This window comes from Leucopleurus acutus (genome assembly GCF_964270905.1).
Source record: "Leucopleurus acutus genome assembly, chromosome: 6".
NCBI classification, from domain to species: Eukaryota; Metazoa; Chordata; class Mammalia; order Artiodactyla; family Delphinidae; genus Leucopleurus; species Leucopleurus acutus.
Genome location: NC_139149.1, coordinates 46,319,579 through 46,346,909, shown reverse-complemented (window position 1 = coordinate 46,346,909; position 27,331 = coordinate 46,319,579). Strand labels below are relative to the sequence as shown.

Here is a 27,331-nt window from a genome sequence, read left to right as displayed (position 1 = left end):
TAACAGGGGGCTTAGGACAAATATTTGGGTGTAATCACAGTGATTGTGCTAACTTCTAGAATGGATATGTCTATAATTTTTTTGCTTAATTTTATTTAGCTTGTTCTAATTTTCATTTCATACACACAATACAGAGTATGTAAATGTAAATAATTTATTTTTTGGTGTGAGAGGGTTTGATGCTTCAAAAGCATTTTATAAAGAGGGAGCTAAATTGATTTACTAATAAATCAATATGTAATTGAGATGTGTTAAAGCATTAATATTCAAATTACATTAGGGCAGGCGGTCCATTCTGGAGTTTAAGATTATATATAAAGTGCATTCTACTTTTAGTACGTAATTTTCATACCTTATTCGAAGTACAGGGTACTTCTTTTGAACATGAATATCTTATGAGAAAGTTGATTCCCCTTAACTAAATATTAGATTCAAGATGGTTTGCTACATTCCTAAGTATTACTGAATAACAGCTGACAGAACCTAAAGCTCTGATTTCATAGTGGAAGCTAGTGGAGAATGGGATTCACTTGGAAGAAATGTCGTAAAACATTTTAAATTAACTATTTCAAGCATGAAAAATAGCATAGCAAATATAAAACAAACACCCAGATGTCCACCACCCCTAGCTTTGTTAAATACAGTTGACTTTTGAACAATATGGGTTTGAACTGCACAGGTCCACTTATATGTAGAATTTTTTCAATAGTTAAAAACTATAGTATTGCACAATTGGTGGCTGGTTAAATCCACAGATGTGGAATCGTGGATACGGAGGAACTACATACACGGAGGGCTGACCATAAGTTATGTGCAGATTTTCGACTGCACAGAGGGTCAGGGCCCCCAACCCCCAGGTCGTTCAAGGATCAACTGTATTAACATTTGGTCTTCTTTGTTTCAGATTTCTCTTTCCTTTTAAAGAAGTGGAGCCAGATTATACTCCTCAATGCCTTTTTCTCTACCCGCACCCTGTAGAGGTAACCACTATCTTGAATCTGTCTTTTACCATTCTAATGAAAAATTTTACCTTTATTGCATGTGCCTATATCAAAAAATAAAGATAGCCTCAACCTGCATATTTTAAAATTTATACCATAGTGTCATGCTGTGCTTATCATTCTACCAATGTTTCTAGAGATTTATCTATGTTGCTACAGATAGCTCTAATGCACTTATTTTAAACCTTCTATGTGGTTTCACTGTGTGAATGTACTGCCATTTATTTAACCGTTTTCCTACCAATGAATACTCAGTATTTCCCCCTAATACTCTGTTATAAACAGTGCTGTCATTAATCGCCCTCCTGCAGAACTGTTCTCCCAGCTTGACCTACAAGACAAAGCATCACTCAGTTCCTCTGGGACTCTCACTCCCCATGTTGGACTATCGTGGCCTGGCCATGAAATATTTCTCTCATTGTTTCCTCTTCTCCACTGCCCACCCCTTCTTTCTACCACTGATACAGTCCAAGCTATTATCTCTAGACTACTGACCTCCTCATAGGCCTCCCAGGTGCCAGGCTCATCTACTTCAAATCAATCCCCCACCCCTACTGCCTGCTGGAAGAATGCATATAAAAGCCCAAACTAGCCGCGCCATGCCCTGTAATCACTCCCACTGCATGTGGGACACAAGTTCCCCAAACCAGGCCTGTGTTTCTCTCTGCTCTTGTCTCCTTTCAGCATCCCCCTCCTGCTGGCAGCTCCGCCTGTATAACCCATGCTGTCTCCGAGCCTCTGCTTGCGACTGGAAATATTTCCCCTGTATACCCAGCCAATGCCTCCTCAACCTTTAGGCCAGCTTTGGTTTCACACTGACCAGAGAACTTCCCTACCCATCTGCCGTGCTCCCAATGCAACCTCTACGGAGCCCAGCACTTGCACGTTTCACTGACATTCACAGAAAATCACTTGTGTTCCTCTGGAATCGAAGTGCTACTTGAGGGCAGGGACTGAGTTTTATTCAACTTTACATCTCCAGTACCCAGAGAAGCATCTGAGATACTAACAGGCTTTCAGACACAGGCTGAACTGAAGTGGAAGGTAGCCAATCCATTAAGTACAGTTTATTTTCATAAGGAAGGAGAGCCAGTCTATTTAAAACAAGTAATTACTATGGAATATGTAATGAAAAATGACGTATTCAGCTCTCTGTGACAAGACATCTGTTAGCTGATACTTATGCACTAACAAGTACAATAAATGATACTAGTCGAGGTGACTACAGCACTGCAAGTACCTTCTGAATCATTAGATTAACTTACACACAGCCTTTGTCACAGTTGTGAGCACTGTATCGTCACCTCCAACCTAGAACCTCCAAGTCCTTCACGATGCCACCATACATGGGCAGAATCTAGATGGTTTTCAACATCTCCTCCAAGACATGATCACATTCTTTACCCACCTGTGACCAGCTCCCTTACTTCTGCATCAACAGATTTTCTCAACAGTCGCAACAAGGCAGGTATCCCACCAACATTCTTCATCGCGATTTTATTTTCATCTGTAGACTTGCCAAAAACAAGGTTTCGGAGGGCACCACAAGCATTCTTCTGAACTTCCAAAACTCTGTGGTCCAAAAGGTCAACCAGATGCTTGATTCCCCCTAACCTACACACCTAGGATGAAAAATATTAGGTACCAGGCCTAAGTGACATGTGGTCAATCAGAGATCAAACAAAAGTCTGTTATGGAAAGATCACGGAAAACATACAACTCCAGATCATTTCAAATGATTATTTTTTATTCTAAAAAAATACATGTTCTATAAATTTTAAGGACACGCTCTAAGATGAAGCTCTTTTCACAGGTTCATGGCTTAAAGAAGGGAAGGGAGACTTAGACGGCTTAACGGCCACATGCAGGTAACATGGTCATACGCCAACCCTCCGAATGTACACAGGGATTATGCTGTCACTTCCAAGTGAAATGCACAAATACACGACCACAACAAAGCTGTATGCAGGGTCGAAGACAACACAGGAAGAGATTTTTTTTTTTTTTTTGCGGTACGCGGGCCTCTCACTGCTGTGGCCTCTCCCGTTGCGGAGCACAGGCTCCGGACGCGCAGGCTCAGCGGCCATGGCTCACGGGCCCAGCCGCTCCACGGCATTTGGTATCTTCCCAGACAGGGGCATGAACCCGCGTCCCCTGCATCGGCAGGCGGACTCTCAACCACTGCGCCACCAGGGAAGCCCCAGGAAGAGATTTTTGACTGAAGTCATTTGCTTTCTAGAACTGTTTCTCTAGGTGACTCTCCCTAAATTTTCTTCCATTTGTCACTTCATTAATATTTATGTGAATATTTTTGGGCTTTATTTACTGCATTCACCTTTAGTCTGTAACTGTGTGTTGTTGTAAATTTTAAGGGGTGAAAAACGCTTAAGTTCCATATGACATTGCAGGAGGAAAAAAGGTCTAAAATGTTAAATCTAGCCAATATCAATGACTCACTATGTTTCTGTAAAAGCCCCAAAAGCTTAAAATCTGAAATAAAATATTCATATATGTTCGGTATTAGTAATGGTTATAAATCCTTTACTTAATTGTGTGTTGGCACCGATTCTGACCAGAATCTCGTAAAATACGTGAGTTCACAAGTACATACTATAATTTGTATCTAATAGATTTATAGAAAATACTTTTAAAATGCAGGTTAAATTGATTTTGTTTCATGTTTTATGAATAAGCTAATGAGTGGACACCTGATTTGAAAATGCTAAATGTACTTCAAGAAATAATCTCATCCCAGATTTTCCCAAGAAATATTGAAATGCATAGCTGAGAAGTAAAAGAGTCACTGGTATCAGAACACCCCTTGAAAAGGGCCTCTAGATCGCATCTGGTCATTTCTTAAGCACACAAGCACGCAGCTGCTAAACGGAAAGGCACTGCTCGGCCCTCCCCATTCCCCGCCCTGCCAACTCTGGCACCCCAGGCACTGGTCCTGTACCTCTAGCTTCACTTTGTTGTCGCCAAAGCACAGGTGTTGCAGGTAGGCTGCTGCGTTTGCCTGAACTGACGGGAACTGGTGCTGCAGCATGTGAATGACTTCAGGTAACTCGGGATCACGCCAGGCAAACTCCCTGCACGAGAAAAACGTGGCTTCAGAAAGGAAGGCCTGTGTTCTACCGATACACTGAACAAAACATTTGTCAGAGAAGAGAGCTCAGCGGAGACAATGGGAAGTTACAAAAATCCTAAAAGAACTATATATATATATATGTATGTATGTAAATAATTTTTATGCACTGATGAACATATCACAGATGCTTATGATCTTAAAGAAATCATGATGCACAGAGGCAGAGAGAGATTCAGGGTAACAAAGAGGTTCTTAATACGGGTAACTTTTCCATTCTTGTTTTCCTCCTCCTGATTCTAATTTTACGCCTTTCTACCTATGGAAGAAATTCGCAGGTGTGAGGCTCAGGTAAACAAGTGCACTTCAGCTAGGTGAGATGTCACTCCTGAGGAGGGAGGAGCAAAAGCCAGTGGAAATACTGTGTGCCTGATGATTTTTAAGAAAGTTAATATATACGGTTGCTCTCGATTATAAGAAACATAAAACATGATAAAAAATGTTTTTGCAGTAACCCTATATCCAGAGAAAACAGCTGTTGACATTTCCCACTGGTGTTTTTTCCAACATATGCAGGCAAGTGTGCACATGTGTGTGTACAGAATTTTTTTCAAAGAATTGGATTATTACTAAATAGCATGTACTATTCCGTGCCAGGCACTATTCTAGGCATTTTATGTATAGTAGTTCATCTATTCTTAAACTGACCTTGTAGATTTGGAGGTTGAAGCAGAAGGGCTAAGCGACTTGCCTAGTGTCACCCAGCTGGTCAACAACAGAACAACATTTGAACCCAGGCATCTGCCTTCAGAGTCTGTGCCCTCACCCCCGTGCTATCCCACTTCTTGTACAATAAGTATACAATCATATTAAATATACATACATACTTTTATACTATGTTTTTTTCAGGTAACATCACATTGTCAGATTTTCTGATGTAACTTGATCGGCTCACTGTTTGGAATCCTTGTTAAATGTGATTTTATGCTTATGTTACATAAAGACCAGCTTCTTACAAATGGTTCACAAAGCAACAAATCTGCAGACTTTGATAACAGGATGGAGTAAACTGTTAATCAAAAATGAATTAATTCTGAAGAAACTTAAAAATAAATCTTTAAATTAATGACCCAGTGATACTTCTATGGCCCAGTTTTTAAAGGTCCACAGCCTCTCTGGGAAGGCTCCAGTATGAACTGGTTCATCCACTACAGAGGGTCAGGTCATTCCACACCTGCACACACACATTCATATCACACATTGGTGCATTCTTACTATGCTACAAGTGCCAGAACAGGTGCTGGAGATACAAACGTTGAATAAGACATAATTTTATGTATAGGGGCTTGTATGCCAAACTAAAAAAGTCTAGTCTTAATAGCAATAACATGAATAATTACTTATTGAGATTATCTGTGTCAGGTATTCTGTCAAGAGCTTTATAGATATTATCTCACTTACCTTGACTGTTGCCCCATAAGGTAGGCACTATCAAATAACATTAGGTATAGATAGACGAGGGACCCGGGATTAGTAATTAAGAGGTGGAGGTTAGTGGTCTAATATGTTATCACCATGCACAAGGAACAGAAAGCTGGTGGAGGTCTTAAAGCAGAAGCGTGAGAGAATGCAACAAGGTCACATTTATAAGGAAGATAACTCTGGTGGCCAAGTAGAGAATATACGAGAATCAAAAAAGACTGGTGGCAAGGAGACTATCCCCTATCCCCACATTTGCTCAAAATAGGACCATCCTTGATTTTTCTCTTTCCCTTATCCTTCTCATCCAATCCATCAGCAAACTCTGTTGACTATCTCCAAAATATTTAATATAAACCAAATCCATCCACTCTTTCTATCTTGGCTGGACCCTCTACATGCCACTTACATGTTCTCTCTGCTTCAAATATCACTCCCTCCCCCAACTATTCTTTGCATGGCAACCAGATGATCTACTGAAAACTGAAATCAAGGGTGAGATGGAGATTTCCCGCTTGGGGAACAGACTGGATGATGATGATGTCATTAACAGGCATTAAGAAGACCATAAACGCCGAGAGGCAGGATAACGCAGCAGAAGAAGCACAGAATTTGGAGTTAGATTGCCTATGTTTAAGTCCCAGGTCCTTCAATTGTGATGTGATTTTGAAAACCATTTACATAGAACTTCAGTTTCCCCATCTGTAAATTAGGAACAATAAAACTATCATGTCTAACTTTTTCTTAGGCTGGCTATGATGACTAAATTGTGGTGATATATATTAAAGTAGTTTACATACTTTGCATTATGAAAGATGTTTTACTAATATTCATCATCCCTGAAAAATGAACTATACTATGTTAACTATTTCTGATGAAAATCTATCTAAAGTCTATTATATATAAATCTATAAGGTAATTAACAGAGTGCAAGGAGTGTGATTTAATCTTTCCGTGATGACTCAATCATTACAAATACACATTTCTGTTCTCTTTAAATGGCACAGGGATGGTCAAGATTTCCTAGCATCCTTGGGTGCCTCCTGAGCCAGACAACACAAAGGGTGGGCTCCCGCTGGAGATGGGCAGTTAGGCTCAGTTGACACCAACTCCAACCTTGATTTTCAGGAGAAATTTACCCTGGAAAGACTTCTATCAATTCATGGGCTGGCTGGATGGCACCAATGCTTGCCAAGATTTGCTTCATTAAAACCTAAGCCCAGACTTCTGTTTTTAGCCATGATAGAGTAGTAACCAGTACTGGACTTTGCCTTCCTCCCATAAACAACCATTAAACTGGACTAAATGTGTGAGGAAACTGTTTTCAGGCCCTAGACAACAAGTACCACAAGAATGCAATCCTTGAAGGGGCGGGGGCATCACCCTGGGAACCCCGTACTCACTTGGCTTTCTGCCTGAGGGCACTTTTTGGATCATGGCACAGGAAGCAAGTCTGAATGGGCATGATGGTCTAAGTGAACTGAGGGGGAAAGATTGGAATTTGGAGATGCTCAAGAGGTTAAAATTTGCAGGGCAGGATATTGGAGAGGAGAGAGCTATGCAGAGGAGATTTAACAAGTCTGTGTAAGGATTACACACAAGTCGTTAGTTGAGCACTGGGCTGTACATGTGCCTTGCATGTACATGTACAGGTCTGGTGGAGAATAGCTGTTTAGGAGTAAGAACCATTCCACAGAGTCAGGGCCATGTTCTAGGAGTAAAATAAATCTAAAATAGACCTGTCCTAGCAAAGAACAGAACCAATTGTGACAGGATCAATAGCACTTGTCAGTAATTTAGTTATTTTCCACAACGAGACTTAGAATCCTAAGAGGAGACAACATAATACAGAGTTCCTATGATGTATTATCCACAACAATCAGCATATAATTTAAAACTGCTAGGCATAAGAAGAAACAGAAAAATGTGACTCTCAAAGATGTAAACAAACAAATAATAGAAACAGACCCAGAGAAAACTGAGATGTCGGAATGATCAGAGGACTTTAAAATGGTTTTTATAAATGTGCTCAAAGACGTAAAGCAAAAGATATATGTAAGGAGTGAATAGATGGGGAATGTTATCAGAGACATGAAAACTACAAAAAAGCCAAATTAAAGCGTCAGAAAAAAAATCCACTGGATGGGCTTAACAACTGACTGGAGACCACAGAAGAAAAACACAGCAAATCTGAAGACAGATTAATTAAAAAAAAAGATCCAATATGAAGGATACAGAGAAAAAAGATTAAAAAAAAAAAAAGAACAGAACTTCAGTAACCTGTGAGATGATGTCAAGTTATCCCAGGAGAGGAGAGTGAATTTTGGGCCAGAAAAAATATTTACAGAAATAATGGTTGAATATGTCTCAATTTTGGTAAAATCATCAACCAATATTTAAAAGAATGTCAGTGAATCCCAAGCAGGTTAAATGTAAAGAAAACTATGCCTAGGCTTGTTAGAGTAAAACTGCTTAAGGTCAACAATAATATGAAAAGTCTGACAGGCAGCCAGAGAGAAGGTACATTGCATAATGAGAAGAACAGTACAAATGTTGGCTGACTTCTCATCAGAAACAATGGAGGTCTGAAGACAAGGAACAACATCCTTTAAAGGACTGATTAAAAAAAAAACACCACACCCTATTAACCCTGAATTTTATACCTAGCAAAATTATCCTTTACAAACGAGTAAATGGGGCTTCCCTGGTGGCGCAGTGGTTGAGAGTCTGCCTGCTGATGCAGGGGACATGGGTTCGTGCCCCAGTCCGGGAAGATCCCACGTGCCACGGAGCGGCTGGGCCCGTGAGCCATGACCACTGAGCCTGCGCGTCTGGAGCCTGTGCTCCGCAACGGGAGAGGCCACAACAGTGAGAGGCCTACGTACCACAAAAAAAAAAAAAACAATGAGTAAATGAAAACACTTTCAGATAAATTAAAGTTGAGAGAATGTGTTGCCAGCAGACATGCAACACAAGAAAGGCTAAAGAAAGTTCTTCAGGCTGAAGGGAAATGAGTGGAGATGGAAACTAGAATTTCTAGGAAGACACGAAGAGAACTATTTACAACTAAGTATGCAGGTGAATATAAAGACCATCTTTTTAATTTAGCTTAATTTCTTTAAAAGACAACTGACTATTTACAGTAAAAATTAACAATACTACATTATGGATTTGATAATGTATGTAGAAGTAAAATATTTGACAACAACTTAAAGGTCAAGGAGATGGTAAATGAAATTATTCTGTTGAATGTCACAGCTGAAGCTCTCCTCAGAAAGAACACCATGAATGCTGTCATTCTTTCAGTCACTGTCACTTTCCATAACAAGTACTTTGTTACTCCTTTCAGATGAACTATTTGTACTATTAATAAATTTTGCTTCCAAACTAGACAACTATTAAAAAAAACTCATACATTTCCTTTTATGTATAAAACATCAACAACTTCTTAAGTCTTGTAGGGTAGTTTTCAGGTTAACTATAATGTAGCATTAATGACAGAGGAAGTAAGTTTAGAAGTGAATAAAAATAGTAAAATTTGCTATTTTTAAAACTAAAAATTAAGTAATAGTTATCATGAGTTTTTAATTTCATGGTTTGATTATTCAAACTTTAAACTCACTTGGATTCCAGTTTCAAATAAATAAATTCACCTATTATAAGATAATCATTTATTCGTCTTACAAAATGCATTATCAGTAAAGTTTCACATAATCAAAGCTAGCCATAACAGTTTTATGCATTAGACTATGAAATTATCATACTATGAATAACTGAAGTATATTATCAGACACGAAATCCTTGTTTATAATGAATCAGCTCATATCAGAGGTCAAAACTGAAGTCTTCAGGAATGCATACGAAACTCAAAGCTCTTATCATATTTCACTGCTTTTCTGGGTAGCTATTCTTTTCTCTGCAGATTCAGCCAAGGGATGGTCTAAATTACCTACAATTCAAAACCCCTTTGAGAATTTCTGTATCTAGTAGTGTGCCCTAGTCTGTTGTTCTTGTGAGGACTTCAAAAAGATTCCACATGCTGCAGAGCAACTAAGCCCATGCGCCACAACTATTGTGCCTGTACTCTAAGGTCTGTGAGCCACAACTACTGAGCCCACACTCCGCAACAAGAGAAGCCACCGCAATGAGAAGCCTGTGCACCGCAAAGAAGAGTAGCCCCTGCTCACCGCAACTAGAAAAAGCCCGCGTGCAGCAACGAAGACCCAATGCAGCCAAAAATAAATAAGTAAACAAACAAACAAACATATTTTAAAAAAGAAAAGAACAAAGAACAAAATCATGTAAAAAAATTTTGACTTAATTATATTGGAGGTGTTATTAGACAAATTATTTTTAGAAATCCTTAAAATAACAGAAGGGTGACGAATAGGAATAGCAGAACCAAATGTATGCATACACTGTAAAATATTTTAGGCAAAAGAGTGAATAGGTGGAGTGGTTTTAGTGAAGCAGTGGGCTTCCCATTCAACTCAAAAGTACCTTAGGTTATTTTGTTTTAATAACCAAACCTCACTCATGCTTTTAATTCATTAGAATAAGTTGGTAGGCTACTATAAATGAATTGATAATGATAACAATCTTTCAGTGAAACAACTATTTGTGGGCAAAGAGTGAATGAAATCTTGTTAATATATGCCTTAAAATAACACTCAAGCTGCTTAAAATTTAGAAATAATTTCACTCTTTCAGAAGCCAAAATTCTCTTTTAGTTTCTAAATATCTTTATTTCCTGAATATTTTAAATGACTTTCATTAAAGAGATGAGGCTACTTTTTCAAAATCGATCAAGTACTAAATGACTCATCTTAGTAAAACATGTTTTCTACATGGCCAAATAAAATTAAAAGCAGGAAACATCTATTATTTGCCAAATACTTTTTGCTCATGAGATGTGAGAATTTCTTGTAAACTATTTTCCCTGAAATGGCAGAAAGCTTTTTAAAGGACCTAGTTGATAAAAGTGCAACACGGCACTGACCAGTATGATTCAAAATGTACATGACATTGGTCTTTCCCAGTTTAAAACAACCATATGCATTTTCTGAAGTCATCATGTAAGAGGTCAGCCAAGATAAAGGAAAAGGCATAAAATGATCCTTTAAAATCTTCTGTGTAATTCAGACGTATCCCAGGTAGCTGCCTTGATGAAGTATTTCAATTGTGGGTGCTGCAGATGGTCACACAGACCTGTGCGTTCTCTGACTTATTATTAAAGCACTGAAAGAAGGAATCTATCTCTAAAGGGAAATTAACCTCAATGACCTACAGTGCTGGCAAACAACTGGAAATATGAGAGATAAGGAGTTACTGATATTATAACAGGCACGGCAACTTGAAAAAAGTCAGGATGAAGGAACTAGTTGACTCCTGAGATATGGTGGCATTCTGGAGACTCATAACCAGTACTTGCCTGGGATCTTTCTGAATGCTGTCTATTGATGGGGATCTCGTGGTGCCGTCATCAGCTGGTGCTATGTGCTGAAGCCTGTTATAATTGCACTCTTGCACTCGGTATTGTATTGGCCTGTAGGGCTCCGCATAGGTAGCTGTTGTGTTCAGAGCATAATTATTTCTTTGGTATGTAAGGGTACTTCGTTGGCTGGACGTCCTTTGCAGATTTCCAACACCTACTAGAAAGTCAGCATTTTAAAAAAGATTAGTATGTTCTCCACAAAGTGATACTTTTCAAAGTCAAAATATTTTTAGTTTTAAGAAGGGTTAAATTTTTAACAATTATATAAATTGCTTACTTTTAGGTATTACCAATCTAGCTCATTAGTGCTAACAAAGGCACTGAAGTTTTTAACATAACACAAACAATATTTATGTCAATTTTATTAGCAGGAAAAAGCAAAAATGAAACTATAAATCTGCTTACACAGTAGGTATTAATGTTTAAGATTTAGTAACAAAACTGAAAGTGAAATAAAGGAAAATAATTAAACTAATCTTAGAAACAGATAACAAAATTTCATAACTACATTTTAGCAATAAAAGACATGTAAGATATTCAAACTTATAGATAACTGAAACCGTCAAACTTTGGACACCTAGTGAATACAGGTTACGTATTTTGATACATATTTTATTTATAGACTTGTGTATTTTGATAACATTGGAAAATATACTTCACAGGAAAGAAGACTGATATATCAACTTCTTCTAAAGCTACTCCCTAAAATGACTGCGTGATGCTATGTATAAAGTACTGTACATTGTATTTAACCTTTCTTTCCAAATTATTGCAGTAGGTATCTCTCCAATGATTGTGTTCATATTCTTCCTGCAATTAACATATTTTAACACTGTTTACTTCTTAATCCTAATAAAGAAATTCTTCAATTTACAGAACATAATGAGTGAAACATTTCTTCACTAACATCTATTAAAAATTGGTACATTTTATCAGGAGAAAAATACCACAGTGGACCAAACTGTCAGTTTTTGGCAAAGAACCAATTCAAATTCAGTCTTCTCCCTCATGGTGTTCTGTGAGGTATGGCTCCTAGAGCTGTGTCTTTAGGGAATTATCATTGCTACCTGGAATTCATTTATGGGCACGTTAATAAATCTGTACTAACTTTTTTTTTTTTTTAAAGCGGCCTCTTGGGACTTTATAAGCCACACCCGTAGCACAATCTGGCAGCTCACGTGGCCACAGGTTCTAGCTTCTGCTCTATCAGCCGCTACGGTGTGACACAAATGTGAGTCTGGGGATGCAAGGGTGTGATGCACTAGCTGCTTATTTTTCTTCTTATTTTAAAAATTATTATTATTATTTTTTGGTCACACCACGTGGTATGTGGGATCTTAGTTCCCCAACCATGGCTCGAACCTGGGCCCCCTGCAGTGGAAGCACGGAGTTCTAACCTTTGGACCCCTGGTGAATTCCTGTTCCCTATTTTTATAACTGCCATCATTGCATTCTGTCCCAGATTGAGTCTATCATAAGGAATATTTATTTCACATTCTATCACTTAAGAATTCAGAAGAGATTCAGTAACGAAAAAAGAGTAATACCACATACACTTGGGCTACATACATGCTAAATCAAAGATAAGCCAATAGCTCACGTAGGGATTTTCTCTAAATACGTGTTCTAGGAAACAAAAATTACAAAGAAATATTCCAAAAAAGGTTTTCCTTTCTATATCTGATATGCTTCTAACCTGAGGAGTCGGATTTATAGCTCAACAAACTTATTTGTGAATTAAAATATAATCACTGTGTTCACTGATCAGATTGAACTAAGGTAAAAATATATCACTTATAAGTAGGTACTAAATGAACTTCTGTTTTACTGTTTATTGATTTGCTTTCACGGCTGCTTATCTGACAACCAAATGGCAATATGAATTCACTCTAACAGGAAATCCATCTCAATAAAATCCTCTACTCTTGGGCTGGTGAAATTGGGAAAGCAGCTGAACAGAGCTGATGCCCACCCGAACCTGTGCGGTACAGTGCTGTCTGCGATCCCTGGAGCTCCACGGTTCCGTGGTTTGGGCTGCGGTAAACTGGGCTGTAATAGGTCCTCCCCTCATAGATAGGAGTGATGTGCAAGTCGGGAGACACAGTTGAACGAAGGTCTTGTCCAAGCTGGCTGTGCTGACTAGCATAGGAACTCCGTAAGCCTACAGGCAGGAAAATTACATCATTAAAAAACTTGAAAGCTGTGGTGAGGTTAAAAGTATAACTCCTAAACAACAGGACCAAATGCTGAGTCTAAACACCAAACCTAGTGAGTTTTACAAAAGAGGGATGACAGATATGAATGGGATACCATATACATTCTAAAAATAAAACTTTTTCCTCTGGCAGCAGGATAAAAGTAAATTTTCTAAAAAAAATATAAGAAATTATTAAATGGTTTGATACTCTGAAATTCATCCCCCAACTGTAAGCTATTTTATGATGGTGACCAAAAAGAGAGCGCCGTCATGTCCCACACCTCTTTAAATCCCAACACTTAAGACGACACCTACATAACAGCGCTTAGAAATAGGCTGATGTTCAAGAACTGTTCTGAACTTTGTCTCAATTCATTCATCCAAGATTTTTATAGAAAAAGGTGAAATTTTATGTTACAAAGTTTAAAATATCAGCGAACTAATAAGATTTATAAAGTATTCTTTTATTATTTGTTATCACAATTAAAAAAACAAAACAAGTGTTTTTCTAGGAATCCAAATACCAGATTCTTGTTTACCTTCTTTCTAGTGTAAAGGAAAAGTACAAAGTTAGTGTATTAAGTCATTTCAAATACTCTCATTCAAATTATTAATAATTAATGCAAACTTCAAACCCAAACATGTTATTTTCTTTAAAAAAGTGAATTAGTATATTCTACATTATGATGCTCAGAAATTTGTGAGTTGTCATCATTCATTAGTAAGTAAAATTTGTCACTTGGTAAGAATACCAACTAAGGTTACATTCTAAATACGAGCAAGAAAAAGCACAAACATATCTGAGGTCAGTCAGCATATATTCGCTTTTAAAAAGACTGCAAATAATCAACACAGTAACTAATTACCAAAAGACACGATTGCTCACATCCTGTTAGCTCAGTTAATCATATGACAACTAAAGTGAATGGGCCTGAATGTGAGTGATAATTACATGTTGCTTAGTGAGGAGTCGCAAGAAAGTTAATACATTAAAGCTTCTAATATGAATGATTATTACCAACCCCGGACAGCAATGTGACATGGGAAGAAATTAAATGAACAAATGTGGGTTTTGGCTACTGGCTCCTCACTTGCTAAAATGAAGATCACAGGTTTATACAATCTTATAATTGGGAGCTCATTCAGCCAAATCTTCCCATTTTAAAATTGAGGAAACAGAGCCCCAAAGGAAATGTAGTTCATTCCCTTCAGAGAGCTACTTCCTGGTGGGGCTGAGAGGAAGCCCCCTCCATGATCTGTCATTGCACTGGACAAAGCTATTTCTCAAGGATCAATGAGACATGGTGTGAGAAACCTTGAACTGGACAGAGCCCTCCACAGACATAAGGTTAAGGAGGGAGGTTAGCTCACCAGGGGTTCATGGAAGCCCATGTAACTCTAAAGACCATATTATGATTGCTGTTGTAAAGTTCTCATCTGAGGATTTCAGCTTTTTATTCACTGGCAGATTTCTCATTCTTAGCACAGTATAAACTCCATTTCTTTATAGAGCCCAAGAGTATCTTGAACAAAAGTTGCAGGCATTGATTTTGTTAATGGTGACGTAAAGTGGGCAGGAAAATGCACCTAGTTCTTGAAAATCTTATCAGTATGAGGCATTATTTTAATATTCAGTAGAGCCCTTGATTTACTGTGAGACTCTGAAGATCGCAAACACTTGGGTGGAGGCAAGCTGAGCCCTGGATGCTCCTAAAGTTGGCTAAGCGGCCTTGGCTCACCACCACAGTGATGTGAAAAGAGACCAAAGCATTCTGCCCCGTTCAGAATGTGATATTCTCACTGTGCCAGGATCTAGCTGGAGTCTTCACTGGAATCCATATAATATGAAAACTTTCATAAACATTTACTATGATTTCACAAGAAAGGTAACCAAATGAGCTTGTTACCACTTACAACTATAAAAAGTATCCAATAAACAGCCCCCTGTTACAGGATTATTAGTGAGATGAAATGACTGTACGTGATAGACTATAACGGGAAATAAAAACTTAAGAATTATAGTGAAATAGCAATTTCTCGATATTAGAAATCTTTGTGAATAACATTATGATGGTAAATATTTTTGTTTACCTACTCATGCATTAAAACAAAAACACAACTACTGTAGATTAACATTTAAAAAATTACAAAATTACATAGCCCCTATAGATTAAGTAAAATGATTGTGCAGAAAGGCTATTATAACTTAATATCTTTTAAACTGGAAGACAAGTGATATGTTGCAATTCCACAAATACATACTAGTTTACCTACTTCAATGATATATTCCTTGTGATTTAAAACCTTTATATTTTAAGTCAGTGAAAACAAACATAAATTTATCTTCCAAATATGAATTCTTCTTATTCTCAAAACTTGTCTAGATATGCTGTGATTATACTGAAATGAATATTTTCAGGCAGACATATTTTTCTGTTGTAGGAAGTAATTTATATACATCATTTAAATTATGATCACCAAATATCCAAGTGTCTGAATCTATTATAAAATATTGCTTTAGGCTTATCAATTAGCAGGTTATTAAGCCTTTGAAATCAGAAGCATAGTAAATATAATGACAAGCGCATCACTTTCTAAAATAAGAAAAAAAAAGAGAGGAATTTACAAATTAGGATCCACATTCAGACTAATTGGGCAGGTAGCTAGATGATGGAAACCAAAGCGTCCCTAGAACATTTTAAGAAACCCTTTACTTCTTTTGAAGACTGTCATATTCTAGGAAAAAAAAAATCCATAATAGGCTACGTATAATTTTTTCCCCCTGAAACATAAAGTCTAACTTCACCTGCACTGTCAGAGAAGCAGGTTTTTTAAACCAAAGGAGATCAGCGCTCCAGGGTTAAACATGGAGACAGTACTTTATGTGCTCACTTTCTTTCCTGGGCTTCCTCTTCACTCTACTGCAAACATAGATTTCTGCACAGCCGTTGTTCACATACACGGGGCGGGGCTGGGGCACAGAAATCCTCAGAACTATTTATCTCTTAAGGTTTCCTTCAGAGGCAGAATGTCGTAAATGATTCCACCTCACTCTGCTGCATACTTTTCAGAGGCATGCCAGAAAATATCTAAGCCAAGGACACCCCTCTAACGGCTGAATGAAAAAGAGGCAGTTTCTCCACTGGGAATTTCCTTGAGCTCAGAATCAAGTTCCATATTAATTCTTTGTGCAAGATTCTTCAATCAGAAAATTTCAAAAACGCTTTACCTTTCCCAGAAGCCATACGGAAAGGATATTAATCTTACTTCACAAAATATTAAAAACTTCTGTAAATAAGAAATACCAAAAACAAAGTCAAAAGACAAATTACAAAATGAGAAAAATACCTGAGAAGTATATTACAAGGGGTTAATTTATTTCAAGTATAATAAGCATTTACAAATTAAAAAAATAGACGACCTGAACTCACGGTTTGCAGAAAAGCAATAAAATGGCTGATAAACATATGAAATCATCAACCTCAGTCATTACTCAACACAGGCCACTTGAAACAATGAGGTACAGCTTTTTAACTGCCAGACTGGCAAAGATGAAACTCTTTGACATCATGCAGTGCTAGTGAAGGTGTAGGGAACATGTGCTCAAACTACTGGTATAAATAGAAATCTATAAAACCTTCCTGGGGGCAATTTGACAGTATTTCATTAAGAAAATATACACACATATTTTGATCCAGCAATTCTACTTCAAGAAATGGATCCCATAGTTATCTTAGTAGCTATGTGCAAATATGCAGGAGGAATAATATATATTGCATCATTGTCTCTAACAGCTAAAAATGAGAAAACCTAAATGTCCATTAATAGCAAAGTGATTAAATTATAATACATCTATAAAATAGGGTCCTAGGCATCCCTTGAGGGAATGAAGTAGAACTCTGACATATTAAAAAATGAACAAGGTATAGAAAATATATATAATAGAATTCCAACAGCATTAAAAATAAAAAAGAAACACAATGTGTGCACATTTGTATGTAATGTATATACTCATATATGTAATCAAACATTCTGGAAGATACATAAACTGGTGAGTGGGACTGGGTGAGGGTAAAGAGAAGGCTGAGACTTTCACTTCTCAATTCCTATTTCCCTGCATAGTTTGAATTTTTTTTACCATTATGTACATGTTACTTTTAAAATATAATTTAGAACACTAGCTAAAGATGAATTCATTTTAATCAAAAGAACAAGTCTATACATCATGTAGGGTACCTGCCGTGAAAAAACCCTGAAGGAAACAGTTGGACTACCAGTGACCTGGTTGGTGTCTTTCTGATTTAATACAAGTGGCATTTGAAGGTAATTCATAAGAAATTTGTGCTTTCCCATCAGGATGCTAAAAATCAAGGCAGTAAGTGAGGAAATCCATATTCTAGTCTACACTATTAGGGCATTTCTTTAAAAAGAAAAAATTTGAACAGACATTCTGATACCACCTTTTAACATATCTTAGGGTTTTGAGTATGGGTAGGCCTAGCTAGTGAAAACTGTTTCACTGTGAAAAACCTCAACAAACAGTTTAGAATTCCAACCAATTCTTCTAAAAAGCAAAAAAGTACCTCTTATATCCTAATATTGTGAGGGATGGGGGAAATGTATTCATTACAAAAGAGGTCTGGTGATATAACTGTGTGTAATTCGGTGCATTAAAAATTATAGAGTCCAGGGCTTCCCTGGTGGCACAGTGGTTGGGAGTCTGCCTGCTGACGCAGGGGACGCGGGTTCGTGCCCCGGTCTGGGAAGATCCCACGTAACGTGGAGCGGCTGGGCCCGTGAGCCATGGCCACTGAGCCTGCGCGTCTGGAACCTGTGCTCCGCAGCGGGAGGGGCCACAGCAGTGGGAGGCCCAGGTACCGCAAAAAGAAAAAAAATTATAGAGCCTGAAAGACAAGTCAGCCTGAAGTCTGCAGTATAAATTTTAAGATAAAAATGTAAGCTTTTTCCAAGTTACATGCTCTGTTTCAACAACGGTTACATGGAAGACTTTCCTGCTGGGCTTTGTGTAGGGCTGTCCCCTTGTACTCACCTGTCAGGCTGTCTGGCCGAGGTGGAACCATCCTCTCGTAAATGTCATACTGCTGCTGTCCAAATTGTTCCATGTCATGAACAGTCCTTTGCAGTGAAGGTCCCAGATGCTGCGGTACGGCGGTCATCCCTGAGCGTTTGGGGGATAATGACCCCACCTGGCCTTGGGATGGGGAAGCTACTCGAGTCTGTGCATCCGTCAGGGTCAGTGGGGACCCGACTCTGGTGGTCGTTTGGTACTGAGGGGTTGGTCCGTTGGGACTGGAGGTCTGCCGGGAGGTGACCGACCCAATCCGACGTACAGCTGATGGGGAGGCGGGTCTCTGTGCAGAGTACGGAGAGGCTGCCCGCTGAGCAGGTAATGTGGTGGAGGAGTATGCACTGGGGTTCAGTGGTCGGGAGTCGGTCACTGATGGAGAGCCGAATCCACTACCAAGAGAAGTTCTCAGTGACCCCCTTGAAGGAGACACGCCTGTGCTGATAACATAAGAAGGAGACTGTGCTCTAGATGGAACTGAACTAACTCTTCTCATGGCCCGATTGGCTACTGATGGCTGATGAAAGGGGGAGAAAAGAAAATGGTTTATCCAGGGTTGTGTGTCCATTGTCATTACACAAAAAAAATGTACATAGCTCACTACAGAATGTGAATTCACTATTTATTTTAGGCATCTAAGTTTCTTTTCCTTTTTCTGCTGTAGAGCTGGATCTTAATTTTTCCTTATTCTGTTTTTCTTGTTCTACTATTTTTTTTTTTTTTTTTGGTGGTGGTTTAATCTCCAACTTTCCCCTTCAGAACACTAAAACCAACCAGTAAGGAGAGATCTAAAGACATTTAATATTCTTTTTTCTTTTGTCTTTACATTATTTTACCCTCTGCCTACACATTTTCCACAACACACACCATGCTGTATTGCAGGTGTGAAGGGTCACTGGACCAGTGTACTTATTTTGTACCCTGCGAGTCAAAGTTTGGCTAAGTTAACCCATTTGTGTAAAACAAAAACAAAACAAACAAAACAAAACCTTTTCAATATGTTAATCTAGATAAAGCTAGAGCAGTATCTATAACTGCCTTTATAACTGTCTTTATGGGTTGGCCCCATTAACAAAAGGAAGGTGCTTTCAAAGTGGAATAATTGAACGTTTGGATAGGGCCTGTGCTCTCAGCTCTCCTCTCTGAGTGCTGCATTAGCGCTTTAGCCAAATCTATCTTTTCTTTTAGCTTAAGTGTGGCTGCTAGTGATTTCAGCCATTTCTTTCTACCTCCTTTGATTTATAAGCTCTTGTCTTAAGCTGGTGGATCAAAAGAGATGCAAATACAAGTACCCTCAATCTGTTCCAGCAGGAGGTATGCTCAAAATCTCTGCTGAGTTCTGGCCAGCTGCAAATGACCAGACTGGGAAATGAAGAACATCTCTGCCAGGGCTAGTCCTTCTATGAATCCATAGACTTTTGCAAACACTGAGTCTCAGATCCCCTTCTTGATGCAGGACAACAATGAAGAAGAATGGTGGCTGGACTGAGGCAGTGGGTTATAAGCTCGGGACCAAGCTTTTTCTGTATCTCCTTAGTGACTACTAGAGTACAGTTGTCATCAACCCCCTTTCACTTTTAGTTGGGGCAATAAAGGAAGAAAAGGGATGAGTCATAGACTTTGTATACTCTTAGATGCCATAAGAAGAAACATGTTTTGTCTCCACGTGTCATAAGCAGTTGGCTGGCTGAAACACCTGCTCCGAGACCACTTGGGTGCTCAAACTCAACAATTCTGGGAAGGCAATAGCCATGGAAAGGAGAAGATCTGGGGAGGGAAGGTGACTGAAAATAAACAATAAGGCAAGAAAGAGGGAGTTTAAAAATAAGTAGGAAGGAGAACACACAGTGTGCCTCAGGCTATCACAACATCATGCCGGCCTCTGCCAACGCAGGCTCGCCCTGCATTCCAATTATAACTACCGTACCTCTCCATCCCCCCGTGTGAGTGAGCGAGAGCCCCCTAATCAGCCGCTGCTTTAACCCCGTCCAGTCTGGGCGGGAACAGAAGCCTGAGGGTGACCTACATGCAGAGATGGGACCAAAACCAAAGCTGAAACCCAGGAGCTGTGCGAACAAAGAGGAGAAAGGGAAATTTCTCTGTGCAGCCTCAGGAGCAGTGGATAAAATCCCCACAATCAACTTGAGGTACCCTGCATATGTGGAATACCTGAATAGACAATGCGTCAACCCAAAATTGAGGTGGTGGACTTTGGGTGCAACTGTAGACTTGGGGTTTGCTGTCTGCGACTGCCTTGTTTCTGATTTTTATGTTTATCTTAGTATAGTTTTTAGTGCTTGTTATCATTCGTGGATTTGTTTATTGGTTTGGTTGCTCTCTTCGTGTTTTTCAAATTGCTTTCTTATTCTTTTAATTTGAATTATTTTCTATTATTTTATTAATTATTATTTTTCTTTCTTTTTTTCTCCCTTTTCTTCTGAACCATGTGGCTGACAGGGTCTTGGTGCTCTGGCCTGGTGTCAGGCCTGAGACTCTGAGGTGGGAGAGCAAAGTTCAGGACACTGGACCACCAGAGACCTCCTGGCCCCACATAATATCAATCGGCAACAGCTCTCCCAGAGATCACAGTCTCAATGCTAAGACCCAGCTCCACCCAATGGACAGCAAGCTCCAGCGCTGGACGGCCCATGCCACATAACTAGCAGAACAGGAACACACCACCACCCATTAGCAGAGAGGCTTCATAAAATCATACTAAGCTCACAGACACCCCAAAACTCACCACTGGACGTGGCCTGCCCACCAGCAAGACAAGATCCAGCCCCACCCACCAGAACACAGGCACCAGTCCCCTCCACCAGGAAGCCTACACAAGCCACTGAACCAACCTCAACTACTGGGGGCAGACTCCAAAAACAAGAACTATGAACCTGCAGCCAGCGAAAAGGTGACCCCAAACACAGTAAGTTAAGCAAAATGAGAAGACAGAGAAATATGCAGGAGATAAATGAGTAAGGTAAAAACCAAACAGACAAAATAAATGAAGAGAAAATAGGCAGTCTACCTGAAAAAGAATTCAGAGTAATGATAGTAAAGATGATCCAAAATTGTGGAAATAGAATGGAGAAAATACAAGAAACGTTTAACAAGGACCTAGAAGAACAAATAAACAATGATGAACAACACAATAAATGAAATTAAAAATTCTCTAGAAGGAATTGATAGCAGAATAACTGAGGCAGAAGAACAGATAAGTGACCTGGAAGATAAAATAGTGGAAATAACTGCTGCAGAGCAGAATAAAGAAAAAAGAATTGAGGACAGTCTCAGAGATCTCTGGGACAATATTAAACACATCAACATTCGAATTATATGGGTCTCAGAAGAAGAAGAGAAAAAGAAAGGGCCTGAGAAAATATTTGAAGAGCTTATAGTTGAAAACTTCCCTAACATGGGAAAGGAAATAGTCAATCAAGTCCAGGAAGCGCAGGGAGTGCCACAAAAGACAAATCCAAGGAGAAACACACCGAGACACATAATAACCAAACTATCAAAAATTAAATGCAAAGAAAAGATATTAAAAGCATCAGGGGAAAAGCAACAAATAACATACAAAGGAATCCCCGTAAGATTAACAGCTGATCTTTCAGTAGAAACTCTGCAAGCCAGAAGGGAGTGGCAGGACATATTGAAAGTGATGAAAGGGAAAAACCTACAACCAAGATTACTCTACCCAGCAACGAACTCATTCAGATTGACAGAGAAATGAAAACCTTTACAGACAAACAAAAGCTAAGAGAATTCAGCACCACCAAACCAGCTTTACAACAAATGCTAAAGGAGCGTCTCTAGACAGGAGACATAAGAGAAGGAAAAGACCTACAAGAGCAAACCCAAAACAATTTAAAAATGGTAATGGGAACATACATATGATAATTACCTTAAATGTAAATGGATTAAATGCTCCAAACAAAAGACACAGACTGGCTGAATGGATACAAAAACAAGACCCATATATATGCTGTCTACAAGACACCCACTTCAGACCTAGGGACTCATACAGACTGAAAGTGAGGGGATAGAAAAAGATATTTCATGCAAATGGAAATCAAAAGAAAGCTGGAGTAGCAATTCTCATATCAGACAAAATAGACTTTAAAATAAAGATTATTACAAGAGACAAAGAAGGACACTACATAATGATCAAGGGATCAATCCAAGAAGAAGATATAACAATTGTAAATATTTATGCACCCAACATAGGAGCACCTCAATATATAAAGCAAATGATAACAGCCATAAAAGGGGAAATTGACAGTAACACACTCATAGTAGGGGACTTTAACACCCCACTTTCACCAATGGACAGAACATCCAAAATGAAATTAAATAAGGAAACACAAGCTTTAAATGACACATTAAACAAGATGGACTTAATTGATACTTATAGGACATTCCGTCCAAAAACAATAGAATACGCTTTCTTCTCAAGTGCTCATGGAACATTCTCCAGGATAGATCATATCTCGGGTCACACATCAAGCCTTGATAAATTTAAGAAAATTGAAATCATATTAAGTATCTTTTCCGACCACAACGCTATGAGACTAGATATCAATCACAGGAAAAAAAATCTGTAAAAAATACAGACACATGGAGGCTAAACACTATGCTATTAAATAACCAAGAGATCACTAAAGAAATCAAAGAGGAAATCAAAAGATATCTAGAGACAAATGACAATGAAAACACGACAACCCAAAACCTATGGGATGAAGCAAACGCATTTCTAAGAGGGAAGTTTATAGCAATACAATCCTACCTCAAGAAACAAGAAAAATCTCAAATAAACAGCTTAACCTTACACCTAAAGCAATTAGAGAAAGAAGAAGAACAACAAAAAAACCCCCCAAAGTTAGCAGAATGAAAGAAATCATAAAGATCAGATCAAAAATAAATGAAAAAGATATTAAGGACACAATAGCAAAGATCAATAAAACTAAAAGCTGGTTCTTTGAAAAGATAAACAAAATTGATAAACCATTAGCCAGACTCATCAAGAAAAAAAGGGAGAAGTCTCAACTCAACGGAATTAGAAATGAAAAAGGAGAAGTAACAACTGACACTGCAGAAATACAAAGGATCATGAGAGATTACTATAAGCAACTATGTGCCAATAAAATGGACAACCTGGAAGAAATGGACAAATTCTTAGAAAAGCACAACCTTCCGAGACTGAACCAGGAAGAAACAGAAATATAAACAGACCAATCACAAGCACTGAAATTGAAGCTGTGATTAAAAATCTTCCAACAAACAAAAGCCCAGGACCAGATGGCTTCACAGGTGAATGCTACCAAACGTTTAGAGAAGAGCTAGCACCTATCCTTCTCAAACTCTTCCAAAATAGCAGAGGGAGGAATACTCCCAAACTCATTCTACAAGGCCATCATCACCCTGATACCAAAACCAGACAAAGACGTCACAAAAAAAGAAAACTACAGACCAATATCACTGATGAAACTAGATGCAAAAATTCTCAACAAAAATACTAACAAACAGAATCCAACAGCACATTAAAAGGATCATACACCATGATCAAGTGGCGTTTATCCCAGGAATGCAAGGATTCTTCAATATATGCAAATCAATCAATGTGATACACCATATTAACAAACTGCAGGATAAAAGTTATATGATAATCTCAATAGATGCTGAAAAAGCTTTTGACAAAATTCAACACCCATTTACGACAAAAACTCTCCAGAAAGTAGGCATAGAAGGAACTTACCTCAACAAATAAAGGCCATATATGAGAAACCCACAGCCAACATCGTCCTCAATGGTGAAAAATTGAAACCATTTTCTCTAAAATCAGGAACAAGACAAGGATGCCACTCTCACAAATATTATTCAACATAGTTTTGGAAGTTTTAGCCACAGCAATCAGAGAAGAAAAAGAAATAAAAGGAATCCAAATCGGAAAAGAAGAAGTAAAGCTGTCACTGTTGGCAGATGACATGATACTATACATAGAGAATCCTAAAGATGCTACCAGAAAACTACTAGAGCTAATCAATGACTGTGGTAAAGTAGCAGGATACAAAATTAATGTACAGAAATCTCATGCATTCCTATACACCAATGATGAAAAATCTGAAAGAGAAATTAAGGAAACACTCCCATTTACCTCTGCAATGAAAAGAATAAAACACCTAGGAATAAATCTACCTAAGGAGACAAAAGATTGCGGGCTAATCGGCGGCGTTTGCGGAGGCTGGCGTTTATAGGGTGTCTGTGCTAGTTGCTGCTTTTGGTGCGAAAAATGCCTGGTCTGGTGGCCACAAGCCCTGCCCCATCTGAGTCGCAGGAGAAGAAGCCTCTGAAGCCCTGCTGTGCCTGCCCAGAGACCAAGAAGGTGTGCGATGCGTGATTGAGAAAGGACAAGAGAACTGTGGATACCTAATTGAGGTCCACAAGGAATGCAAAAGTTTTCTGTATGCAGAAAACTATAAGACACTGATGAAAGAAATTAAGGATGATACAAACAGATGGAGAGATATACCATGTTCTTGGATTGGAAGAATCAACATTGTGAAAATGACTATACTACCCAAGGCAATCTACAGATTCAACGCGATCCCTATCAAACTACCAATGGCATTTTTCACAGAACTAGAACAAAAAATCTCACAATTTGTATGGAAACACAAAAGACCCCGAATAGTCAAAGCACTCTTGAGAAAGAAAAACGGAGCTAGAGGAATCAGGCTCCCTGACTTCAGTCTATACTACAAAGCAACAGTAACCAAGACAGTATGGTACTGGCCCCCAAACAGAAAATATAGATCAATGGAACAGGATAGAAAGCCCAGAGATAAACCCATGCACATACGGTCACCTTATCTTTGATAAAGGAGGCAAGAATATAAAATGGAGAAAAGAATTCTCTTCAATAAGTGGTGCTGGGAAAATTGGACAGCTACATGTAAAAGAATGAAATTAGCACCCTCCCTAACACCGTATACAAAAATAAACTCAAAATGGATTAAAGACCTAAATGTAAGGCCAGACATTATAAAACTCTTGGAGGAAAACATAGGCAGCAAAAAAAAAAAAAAAAAAAAAAAAAAAACATAGGCAGCAGACTCTTTGACATAAATCACAGCAAGATCCTTTTTGACCCACCTTCCAGAGAAATGGAAATAAAAATAAACAAATGGGACCTAATGAAACTTCACAGCTTTTGCACAGCAAAGGAAACCATAAACAAGACAAAAAGACAACCCTCAGAATGGTAGAAAATATTTGCAAATGAAGCAACTGACAAAGGATTAATCACCAAAATATATAAGCAGCTCATGCAGCTCAATATCAAAAATACAAACAACCCAATCCAAAAATGGGCAGAAGACCTAAACAGACATTTCTCCAAAGAAGATATGCAGACTGCCAACAAACACATGAAAGAATGCTCAACATCATTAATCATTAGAGAAATGCAAATCAAAACTACAATGGAGTATCACCTCACATCGGTCAGAATGGCCATTATCAAAAAAATCTATAAGCAGTAAATGCTGGAGACAGTGTGGAGAAAAGGGAACCCTCCTGCACTGTTGGTGGGAATGTAAATTGATACAGCCACTATGGAGAACAGTATGGAAGTTCCTTAAAAAACTAAAAATAGAACTACCATACCATACCATATACCAGCAATCCCACTACTGGGCATGTACCCTGAGAAAACCATAATTCAAAAAGAGACATGTACCACAATGTTCACTGCAGCACTATTTACAATGGCCTGGACATGGAAGCAACCTAAGTGTCCACTGACAGATGAATGGATAAAGAAGATGTGGCACATATATACAATGGAATATTACTCATCCATATAAAGAAATGAAATTGCGTTATTTGTAGTGAGATGGAGGGACCTATAGTCTGTCATAGAAAGTGAAGTAAGTCAGAAAGAGAAAGACAAATACTGTATGCTAACACATATATATGGAATCTAAAAGAAAAAAAAAAAAAAAGGTTCCAATGAACCTAGGGGCAGGACAGGAATAAAGACACAGAAGTAGAGAATGGACTTGAGGACACAGTGAGGGGGAAGGGTAAGCTGGGATGAAGTGAGAGAGTAGCATTGACATATATACACTACCAAATGTAAAATAGGTAGCTAATAGGAAGCAGCCACGTTGCACAGGGAGATCAACTCGGTGCTTTGTGACCACCTGGAAGGGTGAAATAGGGAGGGTGGGAGGGAGATGCAAGAGGGAGGGGATATGGGGATATACGTATACATACAGCTGACTCACTTTGTTATACAGCAGAGACTAACACAACATTGTGAAGCAATTATACTCCAAAAAAGATGTTAAAAAAGAAAAAACAAAACAAAACAAAACAAAAAAATTAGTAGGCAGTTGGAAAATTAAAATCTGTACTTGGGGTTTACTAATAGTGCTAAAGATAATTTAAAAAATCCCACACATAAGCTGTTTACTATCAAAATGGGATGACACTTGGCCCAGATATCTAGAAATTGTGTTCCCCAGAATACATGCAAGTTCAGTTTTAAAGACAGTCTTGCAATCTCCAGGAACAAAATTAACTTACCATAAGTTAAAAAATAAATTAATTAATTAAAAAGGTCTCATGGCCACTCTTAGGGGCAAAACAGACAATCTGTGTAATTAATTATTATTCGTAAGTGTGACTTTAGACCTGCCAACATAGAAATTCACCTAAGCAGATGAACTCCTGTAAGCATTTAGTCCAAAGTTTCCTAGAGTGTTTCATCAGAGCATCCCTAACAGCAGAGGAGTAAACGTACCATCTGAGGAATGGAGCTGGTGGAGAGGGGTTTGCAGCTGGAAGTAGTTTGCTATGGGCACAAGATTTCCTGTCTTACCTTAAAATTCATGCACCATATTTGTGTTTGTTTTAATACAGAAGTGTTTCTTTTCTTTTCTTTTTTTTCTTTCTTTTTTTTTTTTTTTGTGGTACGCGGGCCTCTCAC

At 38.4% G+C, this 27,331-nt stretch overlaps 1 protein-coding gene across 7 annotated transcripts in view; it reads right to left on the bottom strand.

Annotated features, from left to right (window-relative positions):
* Positions 1-27,331, bottom strand: part of PKP4 (plakophilin 4) — a 252,594-nt gene that overhangs the window by 36,331 nt on the left and 188,932 nt on the right. For 4 of the 7 annotated variants that reach the window (XM_082841001.1, XM_082841005.1, XM_082841002.1 and 1 more), the window contains exons 7-11: positions 18,307-18,859; positions 13,032-13,220; positions 10,993-11,216; positions 3,958-4,086; positions 2,410-2,623 (exon numbers count right to left, since the gene is read on the bottom strand). In XM_082841001.1, coding sequence (XP_082697127.1) covers positions 2,410-2,623; positions 3,958-4,086; positions 10,993-11,216; positions 13,032-13,220; positions 18,307-18,859 — 1,309 coding nt within the window. The remainder of the gene's footprint in view (positions 1-2,409; positions 2,624-3,957; positions 4,087-10,992; positions 11,217-13,031; positions 13,221-18,306; positions 18,860-27,331) is intronic. The other 3 variants (XM_082841003.1, XM_082841004.1, XM_082841006.1) reach the window with 3 other exon arrangements.